We start from the raw sequence: 21252 nt of genomic DNA, 5'->3' as shown, positions 1-21252 counted from the left end.
ATATGATAAATGATATCTTGGACTCATGATAATGATTCAAAACAATATTTTTGGAAAGGAAAATGAACAAAAACTATTTCTATTTAAAAAAAACTAGTCACTTTTATTTACTTTAGCTCTGGACATATTTACATACTAAGTCTGGGAATTACCATTCCCCTCACTACCACTCGTACTCTCAAAAATGAGTTTTGTGGTCTTTCATATCTTTGGTCAATACTAAAATCAGTATTGACCAAAATATCGCCCCATTTGAAATGTTAACGGGTAAATGTATCAGTGGAAATGTGGGTCAGAAGAGAAGCCCTCGATTAGGACACGTCCCGATATTTCCTGAGAACACATTTGTGTGTGTGTGTGTGTGTGTATCTGACGGCTGCAGAAACACACTCTTTGTAAGTTAAGTCTGATTGAAGCAGATAATTGTCTTATACCTCTCTGTTGTCCAAGTCGGCCTGAACCAGGGTTCCTTTGAAACAAGGTTCAACGTAGCGCACATAGTCCGTGTACTGGCAGGAAGACAAACAGAGACAGAACAGCATGATGGTTCTGTGCAGGACGAGCCTTCCCGACAAGCAACACAGGCAGCCCAACAAATTGGTAGCCCAATGAAATAGTACTCAATGTAAAAGTGACTAGTTACTTTCAGCACTTATATTAATTTTTGGATACTTTTGGATATATTTTGCATACTGTAAAAATCCCATTATAAACTTAAAAAGAAGAAGAGACTAAATCTTGTATACATGGAACTTAATTTAATTTCCACAAAGGCATCTGTATGTAATAAAAACAAAGCAAAAATAAAACAAAATGATTCTCTTAAGTATAGCTATATTTATGCACTCTAAAACTGAGAAAATAACCAGCATTCAATGCTGTTTTGGCGTGGTCATTTTATTTCAATTAATTTTAATCTGGTTGGTTGGCTAAGATGTGATGCATTTGATTGTTTGCTGGTAATTAAATTTTTTGGCGTTTCATAATAATTCATTTAAAAATAATAATATAATTTATTCAGTAACGATGGGGTGTAGAAATGTAACAAATTATTAACTTCTTTTAAAAGGTACTTTAGTAAAATTACTGATTTAGACATACAGTATACTAAAAAATTGCAAGTACTCATAAAAACAACTCAATTACAGTAACGTGAGTTACAGGTGAACTGTGGACGACATTACATAGTTTATACACACGTAATTGTGTAGATTCCTCTTATTCTTCAGCACGTGGAATTTAAGAATATATATATATATATATTCTTCCTAATAATTTATCTATGCTCTTCATTGGGTTAGCATGCTAAAACTAAAACTAAATTAGTTTCATCAGTTGCAGGTGTGATTGTGCTTTTATGGCTTTAAAATAAAAAAAGAAACTGATGATCAAAGTTGAAGTTGACACATGTTTAGTAGTAAGACAGTGTTTCCATTCATTTTAAGTCCTGTGTACTCCCTTAGGTTTTCTGTGAAATCATGTGTACCTCCCTTTTTTAATATACAGTAAGTATCCCTTCATATCTGTTACATGTCAGTTTAATCTGTCAGTAGGCTTTTCTCTGACAAGAGCAACAATAGCCAAGAGTTAAAGGCACATTTTGGTCATTTTTGCATTTTCTACAGTCTACCCCAAACATGTTTTCTTTTTATTGTGTAGTATGTTTAAAATGTTCTAAAACAAATGGATTGGGAACCCTATCAATTTTTTTATTTAAATAAATTGATTCATGTTTCCTAGTACTAAACACACACACACCACTGGTTGGGAATCACTAGAGTAGGGAACAGCTAAAAGACCATATCCATACACACAGATCTGTTTACAATCTAGTCCACTCCAATTAGAGATCGATAGGACTAATATTAGACTAAATCATTGTTTGCCTCACAGCGATGACGTTGACAAAGTCGTTCTCTCCCAGTGTATCTAGGATGGTGTTGATGGTGTGTTTGGCAATGGTCATCTTCAGCCCCTTCATGCTGCCACTGATGTCCACTAAGATAATGATGTCCTTTGGAGAAGTGGCAGCCTGAATGTACCTGTTGAAAGAAAACCAAGTATATACAGTACAGCCTTCAATAACATAATAAATAACACAGTGATGTTGTTACTGACAGGGCAAACTGAAGTAAAGGTGTCTTATTTGCAAACTAACCCTGACCCTACACAACAAAGAAGATCAGTGCATTGCAGGTCAAAGACTGCAACATAATTATTACTTTAATATTCTATGGATATAATTTTGTGGCTAAGCTAACCCACTATGTGTCTTACATCTCTACTGCTCAACAGTGGGAGGCATTCAAAGTCATCTGTCTATTTAGAAATGCATAAACAGTCACATATGGTACCATGTGGGTGTCAGTGACCTGACTAGGAAGCAGCTTATGAGATCAGGACTCAGTCAACACACAGAGCGATTTGCGACCACCTTCAACTGGCATACTGACTGTGTGTTACACAATGCTTTATCTTTGCAAACGCTCCAGGGGCAGTTTCTGCACAGTGCATAATTGCAACATTAGCTCTTTACTAAGAGTTTACCTACAAATAGACAGTCATAAGGTAAAATATTACTTTATTAGTCTCACAAGAACAAAAAAAAGAAAAGGGTTTTAAGTTCCAGACTTGGATTCATCCACCCACCTCTCCACCTTCTGTAAACCTGTCTAAGATTACTGAGGGGACAAAGCAAGATACAGAAAAAACATACTTTACTTCAAACATTCGGGTGTTTTGGTTATTCATGATCTTATTTATAATATTCTTTCAACAATCAAGTCCTATGTTCAGGGCGCAAAATAATAAGCACAATTTGGAATTAAAAACCATTCTTCAGCCATGCGCAAACTCACTCAAACCATTATGTTGTCACAAAGGAGTGTCAGGACTGGTAAACTCTATTACTGTATGGATACAGATTAATCAGTCATTCACTACTTTAAAGTGGTTTATTTGAGTCCATTATGTGATTAGCAGCAGACTCAAAGGAGGACTCATGCACTCACAGGGGGCGGGTTTATGGAGACAACAAAGTCCTATTTTGGAACAAAGATTGAACTCTTTAAACAAAACAAAAAACAGATCAAAAACCTGCAAGTCATGGATATGACTAGGTGTCAAAGACAAAGACTTAGTAGGCGTCAGTGTTCATGCACATCTTTAATAGTGCAGGTAAGTAATTAGGAGATTAGATTGACTGATAACTGGTAATTCCTCACACCACGGCAAAAAAGATGAGAATCCGTTCCTCTTCATACACGAACAAATGATAGCAGTAGTAAGTCAACCTATATTATTGTAACCATCACTAAACAAGCCGATCTTTCCAAAGTGTATTTTGGTTGAAAACAGTTTTGAAGCAAGTTTAAAATTTTAAAGTAGTTTCTTGTGATGGTTGTTCTTATCAAAGCAAACTCACCAGTTCCTGTTCCTGCAGTCAAACGCTGCCACACCGTTAGAGTCTGGAGTCCATTTAATGCCTGAGACAAAGTAGAAATAGTGACAAATTAGCTTATTTTTTTATTCAAGGTTAGTGATTAGGTTTTCTGTTAGATGTCAACTAGGGCTGCAAAAAACCTGGAAAGGAAATATTGATTATAAAACGGAAAATAGAATAAAAAATAAAGAACATTTCTGCACAAGTACAAAGTAAACTTAACAATTATGATATGCCTATAAGTTGAATATACCTTATAATACAGTGATTTTCAACTAACATCACCTTGAATGAATGTAAATATGGAGCAGTTTATTGCTGAGATAATAGAGCAGAGACCTAAAACACAAGCAATATTCACTATCATAACAGTTTACATACATTTTCCTGAATTTATAATAAAAAATCTATAAATGAAAGAAGAAGTGTAGTTTTAACTCCAAATTCCAAATAAATTAATCAAAAAGTACATAAAATGATATAAGAACCTATAAGACCCAGTGTTGTAATAAAAATATTCAATACAGTAGGTATCAAAACTCTGATATTTCGATACAAATCTGCTAGTATTTCTTCTTTTTTCTTCACCCTGCTGTAGGTTTTCCACTGCTTTGTCACCAAACAAAGTGGCTGTTTTACCAAAACGGGTAGTTTTGTGTTCAAATATGTGATGATTCAGTTTTTTAGGGGTTGGTTGGCAACCCTAACCTTAACAGATGCCTTTAATGCTTAAACTTCAGAATAGGTTTTATCCCTGACTAAAAAAAACAAAAATAATTTGTTAACCCTCAAACCTAAATGACGATATTAGTGCTCGAGTGCTTTTAAACTCACCAGGAAAAATCCTGAAGAAGCCAGTTGAACTGCCAAAATACTGCCACGTAAGTGTGGGATCCTTCAGGAAGTTACGAATGAAGACGTCATTTAATGCCTCTGAGTTATAGATGGCATTGAGGATGTTGGGATCTGCAGAGAGAATGTAAGGCAATCTGAGTTTGACCTCAGTCAGATACACGTGAGAGGAGTCTGTCTGACCTTTGTTGTAGACATTGGTGGGAACTTGGATGTTGCTCTGCTGGGTGTTCACGGGCATTTTATTAAAATGTTCGTTCTCCTCCAGGGGGAAGTCTCCACCCAGATCCAAAGAGTTCCCGTCCTCGTTCACAGAGTTGATCAGCATTGAATTGTAGTAATCAAACTGGAATACACAGGAAGATTGAACATCTACCAAGCACTACATTTCTCAGTTAATGTCCACTAAATCTATCATTCCACAGTACAAGCTCTTATCAAGCATGCAAGCCAGTTGAAATTAATGGATGAAAATGTTAGTATAATCATCTTGCCTAAGTAGGTGAGAAATAAACATACATCCATCCATCATATATATATATATATTAAGGCGGAGATGTTAACGTGTTAATTGCGATTAATTAATATTAAATGCACTCCAAGCAGTGTGGTTCTCTTTTCACAAGTTCCCTGTATACCCATAATACTGATGCACAGACTATACATAAGAGACTTTGCTGTGCTTCGTGGGCGTTAATTTTAGTTTATAAAAACATTGGACGGAAAGAAAAAGCCCAGTTGTGTGCAAATTGTGCAAGAAAGTGTTCGTGGATCACTGGGGCTTGGCATCCTCCGCTACCACCTCAGTGCTAAAAATGTAGCAGCTACTACCTCAATACTAAACATGTAGCAGCTAGCACCTCAATACTAAACATGTAGCAGCTAGCACCTCAGTGCTAAAAATGTAGCAGCTACCACCTCAATGCTAAACATGTAGCAGCTACCACCTCAATGCTAAACATGTAGCAGCTACCACCTCAATACTAAACATGTAGCAGCTAGCACCTCAACTACAACATGCTCTGAGCATCTCCAATCTACACCTTAGAGCCAAAATGAATTCATGAGTCCATGACTGACACATGAACAAACTGTGAAGCATTTATTTGGCGTGTTTCAGTTGAGTTTGTGTGTGTGAAAAAGAAGAGACTGACCTGTAATGAAACGTTATACTCATGGTACAAGTCGGCATCTTCTGCTGATTCTGCCAATCTCTGTGAAACACAACCAATGAATCACTCTTAAAACAAATCTCATATGCATTCTTGTGCATTCCTGTCGTGATGATGATAATGAAGTTTAGTTACTTTAACAATGGATGTAAGCCATGGTTTAATTGTTACTAGTGCAGTGCCCGTAGGAAGTATGTGTTGCTATAGAAAAGTGGGAGGTTAAGTAGTTTTTTCATGGATGGCCAAATGAGGTTGTGTTTGAAGGTGGACATTTAGGTTTGTTGTGAAATGTGTAGAGTGATAACTATTGTGATTGTATATATTTTGGCTTTTAGCAAGGACACTGTAGGGAATTGAACCCCATCTATTCCGATTCCAATTTGTTGTCCTCGCGGATCTGGATCTCCTCAGACCAGAACAGACTCTGTCCGGACTCATTTAGTGTCATTAATCCACAACAGCCAGTTTAGAAGCACATGGAATTTGTAAAGCATTTATGAAATTCCTTGCTTTTATAGATAATTTATTAATGGTATCATTGCAGTCCGAATAAATCCGACCTCGCACACCCTTGAATCAAGCAGCAGCCATGTGCACGTCCCGCAAGCAACAGTCATTGTTGAGGTAGGACTGATGACATCATCACTGGGACCAATGTTCCAAAATGGGTGTGGCGTGGAAGTGGGCTCTCCAGCGATTGGCTCTGTGGCGCACGTGGCTACAGTGTGCAGTGATTGGCTAGGTAGGACCAATGTTCCAATGTTCTAACTGATGACATTATCACTGTAGAGCTGATTATGATGACAACTGATGACATCATCAAGCTAGGACTGATGACATCACTGAGTCTGTCAACTCAGGAGGCAGGTCGTGGGGGTGGGGTGTCCAAACAAATCTGACGTTGCACACCCTTGAACCAAGCAGCAGCCATGTTGAAACTCTCAGGTCAGTCTGATCCTGATCCGTAGAGATATTTGTGGAACACACACACAGACACAGACACACATACAGACAGAGATTCCTTGCTTTTATAGAGATAATTGCTGACTGTCCTCTTTCAGCGGATCCTTATGCTGGACGTTCTGAAATATCAGAAAAATAAGTATGAACCATCCATACATGCTTCTTTCTTACCTTCACTGATTTCATTTTACTTCCCAGCATTCGTTCGATTTTGTCGGAGTAATCCTTTACCAAAGTGCCTCCGTTCAATTCCACTATCTTGATAATCGACTCCACATCCTTCAGTTTCTGAAAAGCAGAATGAAAATAGTTAGTTTTAATCATAACGCCGTTATTTAAGCCATTTCCTAATGAGCAGTGATTGGAAATGTGAGCCTAAATGGTAATATTTAGTTTGTTACTCTGATTTCATGTATGTTTTTTTTTGTTGTTGATTATTTTTAGTACTTTTTTAGTCATTTTGGGAGCCATTTTGTATATTTTTGTAGCCATTTTATGTGTTTTCTGGGAGTCAATGTCTATGTTTTTGTTTTAATTTTGTTTGTTTTTGGAGTTTTTTTTGCTGTTGTATTGTATATTTATGTTATTGTGTATTTTTGTAGTAGTCCTGTGTGTTTTTGGGGGTCATTTTGTGTGTTTTTGTTGCCTTTTTGTCCTTTTTTTGCTCGTCATTTTACAGGAGTCATTTGTGTACTTGTTTTGAAGGACACACAAGTGAGTTGCCCATGTCTGAATTAGTGTATAAATGCAAGTGAGATATGTTTTTACAATGGGAATCTATCCATCAATGGTAATTAGGTCACTTTCCTGAGATGAAGCAGCTGGAGGTGGATCAGGGAACAAAGTGAGGGAGGGCACAGCCGAGGTAGGTTATTTACACTCTGGATCACTTTGGTATGGCCGTCACTAATACTAATTTGCTAAAGCCAACCAAGCGAAACAAAACAACAATCAAAGCCAAACGTTCAGAGCTGATACAGTAAAGATTCTCATTGTCTTTACTTAGTCGTCATCATCATGGCACAGAGAACATAACAAGTAATGGACATAATGGACAGATTCTAGTAACTTCTCAGCTGAAACGAATGAGAAACACTGTCTGAATACAAGACAAAAGTTATTTACCATTTTATTTTACATTATGTTATATTATCATAGTATGACATATTCTCACATATTTTTTTCTTCCACACAAGGCTGCGAAGTCTGTACACATACCATATACAGTACATATATATGTATAGTAGTGTGTGGATGTGGATTTTTTAAATATAGAAAATAGAAATAGAATGAAAATATTATCTTAATACATAAATTTGCATTTAGAAATGTTGTCGTCATGATACCAGTGTGCTGTATTTACCATTACAGATGCATAAAGGATCATTTAGGTCAGTGGTTCTCAAACAGGGGTACATGTACCTCTAGGGTGCAGGAGCCCATTGCAGGGGGTACTCAGAAAGATTTAACAATGAATTTAAATACAATTGGAACATGTTCCTGGTTCCTTTTTAGGCTATTTTTTTTTTTTTTTGTTGTGGAAAAACATTTATTCTAACATCATCATGTCTGCTGATCTGAAAAAATACAATCTCATTGTTACAAGAACAGCAGCCATATACGATTATCAGATAAATCTGACTTTTCAAACACTTTATTTAAACATATTTATTGACTTAATGTTTTTCTGAGCTATTTTTAACATTTGATCAAAATCAACCACTGAGCACAGTTACCTCTGCCTACATTTAAGAGTTTTGGGTCAACAAATGTGTGTTTTTCCTTATTACAAAACCGCTAACAAACTATTTTTCATACTGTACATGGATGTCTTATAAGAAATATTTAATTTCAATAATGAAGTCTAATACAGCATCTGTCCAGGTTTGCAAAGGTTTCATGGGATGTTACAAAAAGCATCTAATATTACATTTAAGGCACAGATTGCTGGGGTTAGGTGGTGTCAGAGTTGGGGGGCAGGTGAATACCCAGGCTCTGAAGCAGGTTTGAAGCTGGTCCAGCGAGTCCTGCCTCACAGCTGAGGGACTCCAACAGGTTTGCGACCAAATTGACATCGAGGTCTAAAGGCTGGATGGAGTCTAGGTCGTCTATTTCTTCATCTGTTGGGAAGCTGTCTGCAGCAGCAGGAGGAGGATTTGAGGAGGAGGGGCCACTGTGTGGATCTGCCTTGTTCGTTTGACTGAAGCTTTGTCCAATATTAGTGCTCAGTAGCTCCTGATCCATTTGCTCCATGATTTAGGCTATTTTTTTTTTTTTAATAAATTCACCACAAACTAACATTACTATTGCTCAATAAAATTCTACATTTTCTTGTAATGAATGGAAATACGATTATGTTATGCTGTCGAGGCCTTTTTTTTTAAAAAAACCACACTGACAATAGAAAACAAAAATTAGCTACATTTGACAAAGAACACTATTTACTTACTATTGACATAATCACATAAACATTCCACTCATTGTTTTGAATCAAGTCATAGATGGATCTAAATCTGATCTGAGAGATAAATGGTTGAATGTCTAAAATCAGAACAGGTCACAAATCCAACTACGGTAAAGAGGGCATTACCATCATCCCTGTGTGTGTGTGTGTCTAAGTGCATGTTTCTGTGTGTGTTTGCAGGCACACGTGTATGTTGGTCAGTTCTGTACCTTTTCAGCACTGTAGCCAGGCTAACACAAAGTCAGAGCTCTATTGAGCCCATGATTCCTCTAGCCCTCAGCTGTGAGGACTTTATGACATTTTTTAACGATAAAATTCACAAGATTAGAGATAAAATTAGCCACTCCCTGCCTTCACCTGGGCCTGCTGTACCATTAAATGTAAATAGGCCTAACCTAAACTGTTTCACACATATAGGACTTCAGGAACTTAACTCTATTATTTCATCCTCCAAACCATCGACCTGCCTTTCAGATCCGATCCCAACTAAGCTGTTTAAAGAAGTTGTTCCCCTAGTCTGCCCATCTTTGTTGGAGACAATAAATATATCCCTATCAATAGGCTACGTGCCACAGTCCTTTAAAGTAGCTGTAATCAAACCCCTTCTCAAAAAACCTACTCTTGATTCCAGCACTTTAGCAAACTACAGGCCTATATCTAATCTTCCTTTTATTTCAAAGATTCTTGAGAAAGTTGTGGCAGCTCAGCTCTGTGAATTTCTTCAAAACAACAGCCTGTTCGAGGACTTCCAGTCAGGCTTTAGAGCTCAACACAGCACAGAGACTGCTTTAGTTAAAGTAACTAATGATCTACTCTGGGCTTCAGATGAAGGACGACTCTCAGTGCTGGTTTTATTAGATCTTAGTGCAGCTTTTGACACTATAGATCACTATATTCTACTAGAGAGATTAGAGAAATTACTTGGAATCACAGGGACTGCCCTAAACTGGTTTAAGTCCTACCTATCTGATAGGTACCAGTTTGTACACGTGAATAATAAGTCTTCTGTGTACACTAAAGTAAGCTACGGGGTTCCTCAGGGCTCTGTGCTAGGTCCAATCCTCTTCTGTATCTATATGATCCCCCTTGGTAATGTTATGAGAAAATACTCTGTTAACTTTCACTGCTATGCTGATGATACCCAACTGTATGTATCAATGAAGTCAGGTGAGACAAATCAGCTATCTAAACTTGAGGCCTGTCTAAAGGACATTAGGGCCTGGATGGACCAAAATTTTCTTCTTCTCAACTCAGACAAGACTGAGGTCATTGTACTGGGCCCGCGACACCTTAGAGAAACCTATGCTAGCCTAACTGCCCTAGATGGCATTACTCTGGCACAAAGCACAACTGTTAGAAACCTTGGGGTTCTATTTGATCAGGATTTATCCTTCAACTCTCACATAAAACAAACTTCAAGAACTGCCTTCTTTCATCTCCGTAACATTGCTAAAATCAGATCTATCCTGTCTCAGGGCGACGCCGAAAAACTAGTCCATGCTTTTGTTACCTCTAGACTGGATTATTGTAATTCTCTTTTAGCAGGCTGCCCGAGCAAGTCGCTTAAGACACTTCAGCTGGTTCAAAATGCTGCAGCACGTGTACTGACTAAAACTAGGAGAAGAGATCACATTACTCCTGTATTAGCCTCTCTGCATTGGCTTCCCATAAAATATAGAATAGAATTCAAGATTCTTCTTCTCACTTATAAAGCCCTAAATGGACAGGCACCAGTCTATCTCAAGGAGCTTGTAGTGCCATACAATCCCCCAGAACACTACGCTCTCAAAATGCTGGACTACTCGTTGTTCCATTCATCTCTAAAAGTAGTATAGGAGGAAGAGCTTTCAGTTATCAGGCCCCACTTCTCTGGAACCATCTACCAACCACGGTTCGGGGGGCAGACACCCTCTCTACCTTTAAGGTTAGGCTCAAAACATTCCTCTTTGATAAAGCTTTTAGTTAGGAACCAGCTCATAGCTCATAATTAAGATGCAATAGGCATAGACTGCCGGGGGGGGGGGGTCTGGCATGCTCGGTTGGAGAGAGGTTGGAGAGGGCGTTAAGAGAGAGGTCATTTAGGTTAGAGAGGGACCGGAGAGGGTCCCATTCCTCTTTCAAACACTCCCTCTATGTCTGCTTACTCCCTTGTGTGTTTGCTCCTGTACTCCTTCTGGCTTTTGTCTTGCAGGTCCGTGGGATCCTCAGTGTGGAGTTACAGAGTCTCAGCGGCTCTGTCTCCACCCTTTTCTCTGCACACACCCAACACAGCATAACGTGGATGGCTGTTCATCATAGGAATGGGATCCACACAAGGTTCCTGCTGCTTAACAGAAGGTTTTCCTTGCCGCCATGATGAATTCATGTTGGGTGTGGGATACATATGTATGTGTATATACGTATATATGCATATGTGTGTATCCATAAAATGAAGAGTCCGTCCTTAAGACTGCTCTACTGTAAAGTGCCTTGAGATACCATTGGTTATGATTTGGCGCTATACAAATAAAGATTGATTGATTGATTGATTGATGTGTGCATCGATGAGTGAGCAAGTGTGTGTGTGTGTGTGTGTGTGTGTGTGTGTGCACGTGTGTGTGCATGTGTGTGTGTGTGCTTAGTATTCTCTAAAACTGCTGGTAGTGCAATGTAAACAACAGCTGACTATAGGTTTCTGATAAAATTTGGCATAACTTTCACCACTCTGATGCTCAGAACTGTATATATTGTATGACTAGTAACTACATAATAATGATGAATAAGAAAACTTTTGATTTCCAAATTATTAACACCAGGTCCGCCCAAAAATCTTTTATTTGTGCCACCCTTCGCCTATTCATTACAATCAAGCATCCATTACAATTTGAGCCCTTTTTTTTTTTTTTAACCTTTCTGCAACTACACCAAACTTGCCATATTTTTGCTGCTTTTAATACATTTTTGCGACATTACTCACTTTTTTGCCACTTTTCCATCAAATTTAAACATTTTCTGCACATTTTTTTCCACTTCCAAGACATGTTCGACACATATAAACCCTTTCCACCACTTTTCCTACCTCATGTCACATATGTTGACATATTCTCACTTTTAACTTCTTTTCACCATATTTCATGCTTATTTTTTGCCTATTTCACCACATTTATGATTTGTCATGCCCATCGATTGCCAGTTTAAATTAATTGTTCCTACTTTTTAAATAGCATTACCCCAAACTCCCCTCTCTCCAACTTGCCACGTTTAAGCCAATATTGACACTTTAAACCCTTTTTGCCACTTTTCTGTCTGTTTTTGGCCACTCTAATTTCTGGTACAATAAAGGTCAGTTGTATACACAGTATGTGTTTTTATATGGGAACTAGTATAAGAAAAAGAAAACCACAGAGATACACTGTAGGTTGAATATGATGGAGAATACAGCATTGAGTCAATTTCATTTCCAATCTTACTTTTTCTTTATGGCCCTGGAGGAGTATGTTAAGGTAAGATTGATGTGACTACATAAGACATGTTCCGGTTAAAATGCAATACTGTTCAGTACTGTGAATTATTTACCTTTTGCAAAAGCATGGAGCCGGAGTGTTTGGTTGTCAACTCCCGAAGCTGAACAGAAAACACAGAGGCCCATTGCTGCACACTGAAACACACAACAGCAGTGAAACACCGTTATAAGACCACAAAATGAGACTAATGACAGAAATATCAAGCACAACATGAAGGTTGCACGCTTGATCAAAGGTCAATGAGTTCAGGCTTTTCTGTGGGAAGTAAAACATGTAGATTTTTCATTAAATGTGTAATTAAATTATAGGATTATATGAATAAATCTCACAGCGTTTTTTTGTCTTCATCATGGATGAGTGTTCCATTTGTGACCTTCTGCTCAGTGTTAAGTGTTAACATTCAGAAAAAAGCCCAGAAATATGACAGTGATGAAAGAGATTTAGATAATCTGTTCTCCATCTGGGTCACTGTACCAAGCTGCAGGTGTCTGTTGGCTGCATAAACCTGCAAACGCACAATGACAAACAGTCCTCCCTTTGTCTGAGCTTCCCTGTGCACTTTAAAGCTCCAGTATTATGCTTTTTTTTTTACCCATCTCCATTTGTTCTAAGGACCTTAACAACATAGTATTTGAGGTTTATTTTCCCAAACTCATATTTTTTCCAGAGTTTTCACCCTCTGAAAAGTCACTTTCAGAGCACTCCAAAAAACAGGCTGTTTTATGGGCCTTCATGCATATGCATGAGTGAGTGGGTGTAAACACATGCTGCGTCAGCGTGTGTTTATTGCAGCAGTAAATCATTAACAGTCTAACTTCTCCTTACCTAGTCTGACCACAGGAATAAACAATTTAAAACGATAGTCCACTGTTTTTTCCAACCACTGCACCGCATTGGGTCACAAACATCAGATCATCCTATGAAGGTGATACGAGGCGGTATAACAGCTTTTAAAAATGGAACTGATTGTAACCGCTCGCTCTGCGCTGTCGGGACATAAACTCAACCATCCGCTGTGTCAGCTGTTTTAAACACTCACATAAGCTGCTACGCCGCTTCCTTCTCCACTTAACCTTTTCTAGCCACAGAAATAGTCCATTTTGGACGATAGATAGTCCATTGTTTTGTCCAACCGCTGCATCGCATTGGGTCACAAACATGTCAGATCATCCCATTAAAGCAATGCAAGGTGGTATAACGGCTACTAAAACTGAAACTGTTGTGAGCGCTCTTCGGTTTATCTATATACTGGATTATCTACAGTATATACTGAAAGTAAAGATATCAACTGTCATATAAACTGTAATATCAACCTGCCTTTGCTATGTATGTTTTACCTCTGAGGTAGTCTGAGATGGAGGAGCTCACATTCTTATGTAGGGTAGGAGGAGCCAGGATTGTCAGGAGGAGGAGCTTCCCCCTTATGACTCATAAGGGGGCAAAAATCCAACTCACCTGTTTGGAGCTGACTTTTCACAAAATGTGGAATAACAAGGGTGGGAGGAAACAGAACTTTTTCAGCAAAACCATTATATAGTGTTTTTTTTTTTTGACCCCTTAAAGGGTCAGTATCATGACCCATACTTAATACTGACCCTTTAAGGGTCAGTATTAAGTATTTAGGGTTCAACTCTCCTGTCTGGGAATAGAAATAAAAGTTTTTGAATGTAAGCCTCAGTGGATGAGCTTTTATTGTTTCTAATGATTTTCTTGCGTTTTCCATCAACTGCTAACATTTTCTAACAACAAAGTCAGAGTCTTAAGCAGGGTTGGGGTCAGTTACATTCTTCAGTTACAATTACGTTTACCCATATTCAATTACGATTATTTTTTTATCCTCAGAAAGTCAATTACTAAAGCTCATTTACAATTAATCACAATTATTGAGTCTGAAATAAATAATCTAATACAAGTGTTAGCTTTCTGTTAGCATCTCTTATGGTCCTAAATCAGCTGTAAAATACACAAAAAAATATTATCTGTACTTCCATTTTTTTTCTATCTATTGGCTATCTTGTTGTTACCTTTTTGGTGTGGGCGTTTAAGAACTGTACCATGGTTCCCCATTTTAGTGTAAAATTATAATTGACATTTTTTATAGAATTTTCATGGCAATTAAGATTACAAAGTCAGTCCAATTACAATTTAATTACGATTATCACAGCAATAGATTTTTCAAATTATGGCACAATTGCAATTATAATTACGCCATAATTGTAATTAATTATTGAATATGCAATTACAAATATTATTGACCCCAACCCTGCTTGTGTGTGTGTCTGTGTGTCTGTGTGTGTGTGTGTGTGTGTGTGCTCAATGTAGGTCAGTGTGGAAGGCGACTGACCTGCAGCGTCATGGCATCCGCCCAACTGAGCCACAGATGGTGACGGAGCATGTGGCATCTCTATATAGATGCAGCTGCAGGAATCCACCACAGCTTTACTGTAATAATGACTGACAGGCATGTCTCTGAAGCCATACACGCATGTACTCAAGTAGTTAAAAAAAAAGTGTTATTCATCTCTGTATTGCATTGTTTCTTGGTATTTTTATGCAATATAATCATGCAGCCCTAATAAATGCCTAAACGACAAGACATATTTCAACCTTCCGGGAAAACCGGTGCAAATCTGATTGCATATTGCGTCGTACGACAGGACCAACGTGGCACTTATGCAACATTCGTATCTGACCAATTCCAGTGTACAAATGTTTGGGTGTTGATAAATGCGGCTGCTCTCAGATATTCCAGGATCGGAGGCCCCGCCCACTGACAACAAACAAACATGCCAGCTGAGGTGAAGAAAAATGACGATGTGCTTTTTGGTAGTGGAAAAACTGGAATTTAACAAGCTTGTTTTAAATGCTCTGTAGAAGAGAATAACGGAGGAAGTGTGAACAGTGTTTACGTATTGGAACGGAGTCTGACTGAGGGTTGAATGAAATTATCAATAACTGCAAATGATGGTTTAAATGAAATGTTACTCAACCACAGCCTAAAAGCGTAAATCCCTGCTATTTGACCAAGACAATTATTGACATTTAGAAGAGTAAGGCTTATCTAATATACTCAGGTTTTGCTGTGTTGCAGCACAAATCCACACACTCAGGTTTGCGTACATGAGGTCAGACCTGACGTGAGATCTGATCGTAGCGTACGAACACGTTAAAATGGACAATTATTGACGTTTGCGTGAATTTGGTTGAACGCACTTTGTACGGTCAGATCTGAACGTATGAACGGTTGATAAATGAGGGCCAAGGTGTTGTGTATGTGGTTGTCTGTCCCTGTGTTGGACTGGAGGGGTTTGTCCTGCCTCCTGCTCTGAGTCCAACTCCTGAGTTTAACCAGTTGTTCCATTTGAAGGCTTGATTGGTTCCAATGCAATGATAGATCTCTATGCACTTGAACCCAGTCCTGATGTTTCACTGCTTTGCTGGTGAGGCAGGCAATTATGTTCATTGCAGTTGGTTTTGTGCTAAATTGTAGAGATGTATGTCCAGTGTGGTAAATAAATTGTGCATTATTAAGGCCTCATAATTTCCCCTAACCAAGAAAACAAAGGAAAATTATGAAATTGTCTAACTGAAATAGAAATGGCAATATCAGTATTCAAGCAGAAATTACATTATGACATGGAATATACCCTCACATGAACGTTTTGGGACAATATCAATAATTAATATTCATGTTTTCCCAAAGAGATGGAAGTCACTGTTTAGTCTTCCCTCCTAAAAGGGAAATAACTGATAGTGGAATTATGTTTCTTTCTGCTCATTCTGACAGATTTCAGACGATCCCAAAGGAGGAGCTCCAGCCTTCTGACCCACACAGTTATTCCCTCAAGACCTTACTGAAATTGCAGTGCATGCTGGGAGTGTTACAGTTGCTAAAGCCGGTGAACGTTAAGTCATCATATTTTCTATAATCTCTAATCAAACTTAATATTGTAAGTTTTGAGTCTTTTTAAAGCTGTAGATTGAAAGACTCACCTGTTTTTGCCATATTAGAGCAAACACTTTATCATTTTTAATAGTATTTGCATCTGGATTGAGATCAAATGTTGATCAAATACATCTTTTTGGATTTAGTTTTTTACAATATAAACAAGTATTATGGACTAAATAACTTTAAATAAAGCTCAATACACTTACTGTTGACTATATTAAATCCAACTCCAGCTGCAGGTTTTCCTCTATTTCATTCAGAGCTTGTTCACTCTTGGTTGTATTGATTTGATCAGGTATTGTTGCAAAAGGTGTTTTTTCCTATAAAATTCAACAACCAACTACAGACAAATACAGACAAACTGAATACTTATATCAAGTTTATATACAGTACACAGATCACCTGTCCGTTTATCTGAGGTATAAAGAGTACTGATATATTCTGCTGGGTACTGTTACTTGATTGAAATTGTACTTAACTGAAGTACAAGTAAGTCATACATAAAATACTGAAGTACAAGTAAAAAGTAGCTCAATGAAATAATACTCAAAGTAAAAGTTACTAGTTACTTTTATTGTTAGTAATAAATCTTGCCACGGTTAATTTATTTATCTCTATAAAATAGCAGGTTTGTCAAAATGCACAATTCTTTTTTAAATAAAATTACACCAATTGATTCACAAAAAAAAGAAATTCTCAGTCTCTGTTGAAGACTTCCCTTTTCAGAAAAGCTTTTTAATTTAAAAATTTTTATTATCCTTTTATGATGCTGCTCCGATGATGTATATGCACCCGTCTTTTATTATTCTATTATGTTGTTGCACTTGTATTTTCACCACAGCACTTTGTGATTTTATCTGAAAAAAGCGCTTTAGAAATAAATTACTTATATTTATATTAAGTATAGCTACATTTATGAACGTTAAAACTGAGTAAATAACCTCCATTCAGTGCTGTTTTGGTGCGATGCATTACGTTTAATCTGATTGGGCGGCTATGATGTGATGCATTTGATTGTTGTCTGGATTTTTCACGTTTTGATGTTTCACAATGTCTGTTGATCATTTTGAAACAAAAAAAGATAATCTACTCAGTAACGGTTGGGTGTGGAAATGGAACAAAAGTACTTCTTTTAAAACGTACGCAAGTTTATGTAAAATTACTGATTTAGAAGTTTGTTTATTCAGACAAGGTTTTTCGGGAAATTTTTCTCTACTGACATATTTCGACTGTCATCTGCCAGCCTTCCTCAGAGGAGTTCTGCTGAGCGCCTTTGATAATTCCTTTGAATAAACTAAACCTCAACTTGCCATACTATTTAAAAAGAAGACAAAATTAATTTTGCTGGAACTATTACATGATTTGGTTTTCATTTTACACTGGCATAAATTGTCAGCCACTGCTTTTGGGTTCCAGATGTAGACACTTTTTTTAAACTTTGAATAGTAAAGAATAGTCTTATTTATGTAATTGACATTGTTATTTTTCATATTTCTATTGAGTTGAAAAGGTCATATGCAGTAAATGAGGTAAATGTCGGAAAAAAAAAGGCATTGTTATCTTTCCAACTACAATTTTGATCTTTTTTCCATGGATCATGAACTCTGTCTATCGTCCCACCCCTAATGAAAACAAACTTACGTCTCTGGTGGGATCTTCATCTGAGCCTGAGCTGTAATCCAAAAGCATAAAAATCCCACGATGCTCAGGAGGCTCCTGGTACCCGCTATCCTGACCTCCATCCTATTCCAGGTGCTTGATCTCCTTTGGCGGGTCGTTTAAACTAAAACATTTTCAAAGCAACAACAACCTCGGTGACTTTTCCATGTTGGCTTAAAAAATGAGCGGATATATTCTCTAGATATAGCTTTACGTCCCACATGGAGATGTCCATCCTACACCAGACGTGTTCCCTAAACTTCCTTTATTACGTTGTCTTCTTTCAGGAAACCAGTTGAAATGGTAAATTCATGTCAGGAACAACCAAGTTCAGGCATTGCATGTATATAACATAGTTCCCATAGATCCAAAAGACAAGATCCCGTGCACAAAGTAGATGTTCCAGTATATCCCAGAATCAGAGGCAGCTCAGGGTTGGACAGACACACAGCCGTGTGTGCAGCTACATTTTTGAACCAGCTTTCCTCCACTGTCACCCAATTTACAACGTCATCCAGTTGGAATAAAAACTGAGAGAAAGAGAGAGAGAGAGAGGGAGGGAGAGGATGGAGGGATGGAGGGATGGATTGGAGCAGGGATTGGGCCAGAGCTCTGTTTTATCTAAGAGGATTACAGCAATTACTGGAGACACACTCTTCTGCAACCAATCAGAGCAGCCGGTCAAGAAAAAAAGGGGCTTCAGTTTGGCTACTCAGAGAGAGAGAGCGAGAGAGACGTAATTATAATAATAATCTAAACAATCTGTTGCTGTCGTAATTGTAATTAAATTGCAATTTAGTTCAGATAATTGACTCTGTAATTGTAATTGCCATGAAAATTCCATAAAAAATTGTCAATTGTAATATCACTTAAAACTGGGTGATCATGTTTCAGTTTATGTACAGTTCTAAACATATGTAGTTAAAAATGATTTCATATCAGGCTTTTCCACATTTGACCATTTAAAAATAATTGAAATCGAGGGATATACTGACACAAAATAGGCTCGGACACCCCCACACCAAAAATATTAAAACTATTTTCATTGATTATGAAGCTTAACAAGGTAACCAATAGATAGGAAAGAAATTTGGTGATAGATATTAGTTTTGTTATTATTATGTTATCATAAGAGATGCTAACAGAAAGCTAACACACGAGGAAGGTTGACTTTTCTTAGGTTTTTTATTTCATTAACAGTAATTGTGATTAATTATGATTTATCTTTAGTAATTGAGAATGTAATTGTAACTGAAAAATATACTTGAACCCAACCTACACACACACACACACACACACACACACACACACACACACACACACACACACACACACACACACACACACACACACACACACACACACGGTCTAATGCAGATCATAGGGTTTCAGATCCAGAGTAATCTGTTGAAGACCTAATTAAAGACAAATCTGTTGACCAATCACAGCTCACTTTCATCTGCCAATCACTTCCTCCTTCTCTCTAAGGACCGCCCCTCTGCCACCACCATCGCCCTCCCCTTGGAGACAATATTTCAGAAAAATGTACACGGATGCTGAATACCATATTATTCCAGGTGTAAAATAGGGGTGCTGAAAAAAATCAAAAATCGATTAGTCATGATTTTATTATTTATGATAATGAATAGATTCTTAAATGTCCAGAAATCAATTATTAAATAAAAAAAAAAAAAAATTGAAAACAAGATGATTCTTGCTAATTTGAATATTTTTTTCCACCATACTACGTTGTGAGGTGTTACTCAAAACTGAAATCAAATTACTCACAAAACACACAAGATTACATAAATATGCAAAATGACAAAAAACTATTCAAACCAAAAACACAATAGACTGACGGACACAGAAAACTCACATTATGGCTAGAAAAATAACAACAAATGCACAAAAAGTGAAGAAAAAAATACAGAAGCTGATCAAACATACAAAACAATAACAAACGCACACAAAATTGCCAGTGCAAGATATTTGATTTGTTTTTTTTTGTGCCAATGGATTGTTTGGAAGTGAAGAACACTGCACTGATATGAGATTTGGTAACTTGGAATGTCTTTGTATCCATTATGTTTTTAATACGTTTGTGTATTATTATTATTATTATATAGGCTACATCCATCGCATTGTACTACGAACACAAAGGAGCGCACTCTGGAAAGGATTAGTTGATAAAAGATTAAAAAAAATAAAGCACTTGTCATGTTCCTTAATTTAATGTATGTGCATATATGCTGTAAAATGTAGAAAACCATAAAGCAAAGTCAGAAAAAATAAAAACTATATCTTCTGTCAAAAAAAAAGTCAAATAATTCAGCAAAAACCGATAATCGTTAATCATCAAAAAAAAAAAAGGTTTTTAATCGAATCAAGACTTAAATAATCAAATCAGATCTAGGAATTGGGCTGATTAACCAACCCTAGTGTGAATGCACCAGTGAGACAGCTAACAGGAAGGTGTAAGGTTTAAAATGCACTTGATGTTGACTTTGGCTTCATTGATTCTGTGTCAGATTAATTGTTAACTCAGTATCAGTCACTTAACGACCGTAAAACCTTCCTCCTGATCTGCTCAAGGAGATTCAGAATCTCACTTTTCACTCATTTCAACAAATATCTTCCTCCATCAAACCAATATCTATTCAAATCCAACACAGACGGTGCTAAAGCAGCATCTTTGTCCTTATTCATTTACATACGTCAGTCAGGGTGCAGGTCTGCTGGCTGCACCTCTCATAAAATATTAATCAGAGACGTAAGAATAACCTCACAGTGATCAATAGGTCAGCCTATCAGTGCAGTCTGATCACATTCACTGTCTGTCACCACATGTAACCATTTATTTTACATGCTTGAAGCATCACATTAAGCTTTACATTCCAAACATTGCTCCCTAGAATCTATGCACATTTATTTCATTTTTAACAACTTAGTGTTAGATTTTCAACAATGAAAGTTGTGATGATGATTTAGGTCAACTTGTCTCTATTACAGCGGGGGCCACACAAATGTGAGTCAATCTGATTTGAGGGCCACATGATCAACATTCATGACCAATCAGAGGATTAATACAGGGGGGAAAAGGGTTTTGTCTTTTTTGGTTGTTTGCCATTTTGTGTTTTTGTTTGCGTTTTTGTGGTCAAGTTCTGTATTTTCGTTGTTTTTTGTATTTTTCTGTCATTTTGTGTAATTTTGTTGACAGTTTGTGTGTTTTTGGAGCTATTCTGTAATTT

At 37.3% G+C, this 21252-nt stretch overlaps 1 protein-coding gene across 1 annotated transcript in view; it reads right to left on the bottom strand.

Moving 5' to 3' along the window:
- The window catches only part of LOC114464959 (voltage-dependent calcium channel subunit alpha-2/delta-4-like), a 77715-nt gene extending 59230 nt beyond the window's left edge, over positions 1-18485 (bottom strand). The window contains exons 1-9 of the mRNA XM_028449646.1: positions 17987-18485; positions 12449-12530; positions 6601-6717; positions 5449-5508; positions 4478-4640; positions 4277-4408; positions 3425-3485; positions 1892-2042; positions 435-509 (exon numbers count right to left, since the gene is read on the bottom strand). Of these exons, the coding sequence (XP_028305447.1) occupies positions 435-509; positions 1892-2042; positions 3425-3485; positions 4277-4408; positions 4478-4640; positions 5449-5508; positions 6601-6717; positions 12449-12530; positions 17987-18087 (942 nt within the window). The 5' untranslated portion in view covers positions 18088-18485. The remainder of the gene's footprint in view (positions 1-434; positions 510-1891; positions 2043-3424; positions 3486-4276; positions 4409-4477; positions 4641-5448; positions 5509-6600; positions 6718-12448; positions 12531-17986) is intronic.
- Positions 18486-21252: the final 2767 nt, after the last annotated feature.

Source organism: Gouania willdenowi, chromosome 6, assembly GCF_900634775.1.
Source record: "Gouania willdenowi chromosome 6, fGouWil2.1, whole genome shotgun sequence".
In the NCBI taxonomy this organism is placed as follows: Eukaryota; Metazoa; Chordata; class Actinopteri; order Blenniiformes; family Gobiesocidae; genus Gouania; species Gouania willdenowi.
Note: the sequence above shows the minus strand (reverse complement) of the source record. Positions and strands in the feature narration are given on the sequence as shown.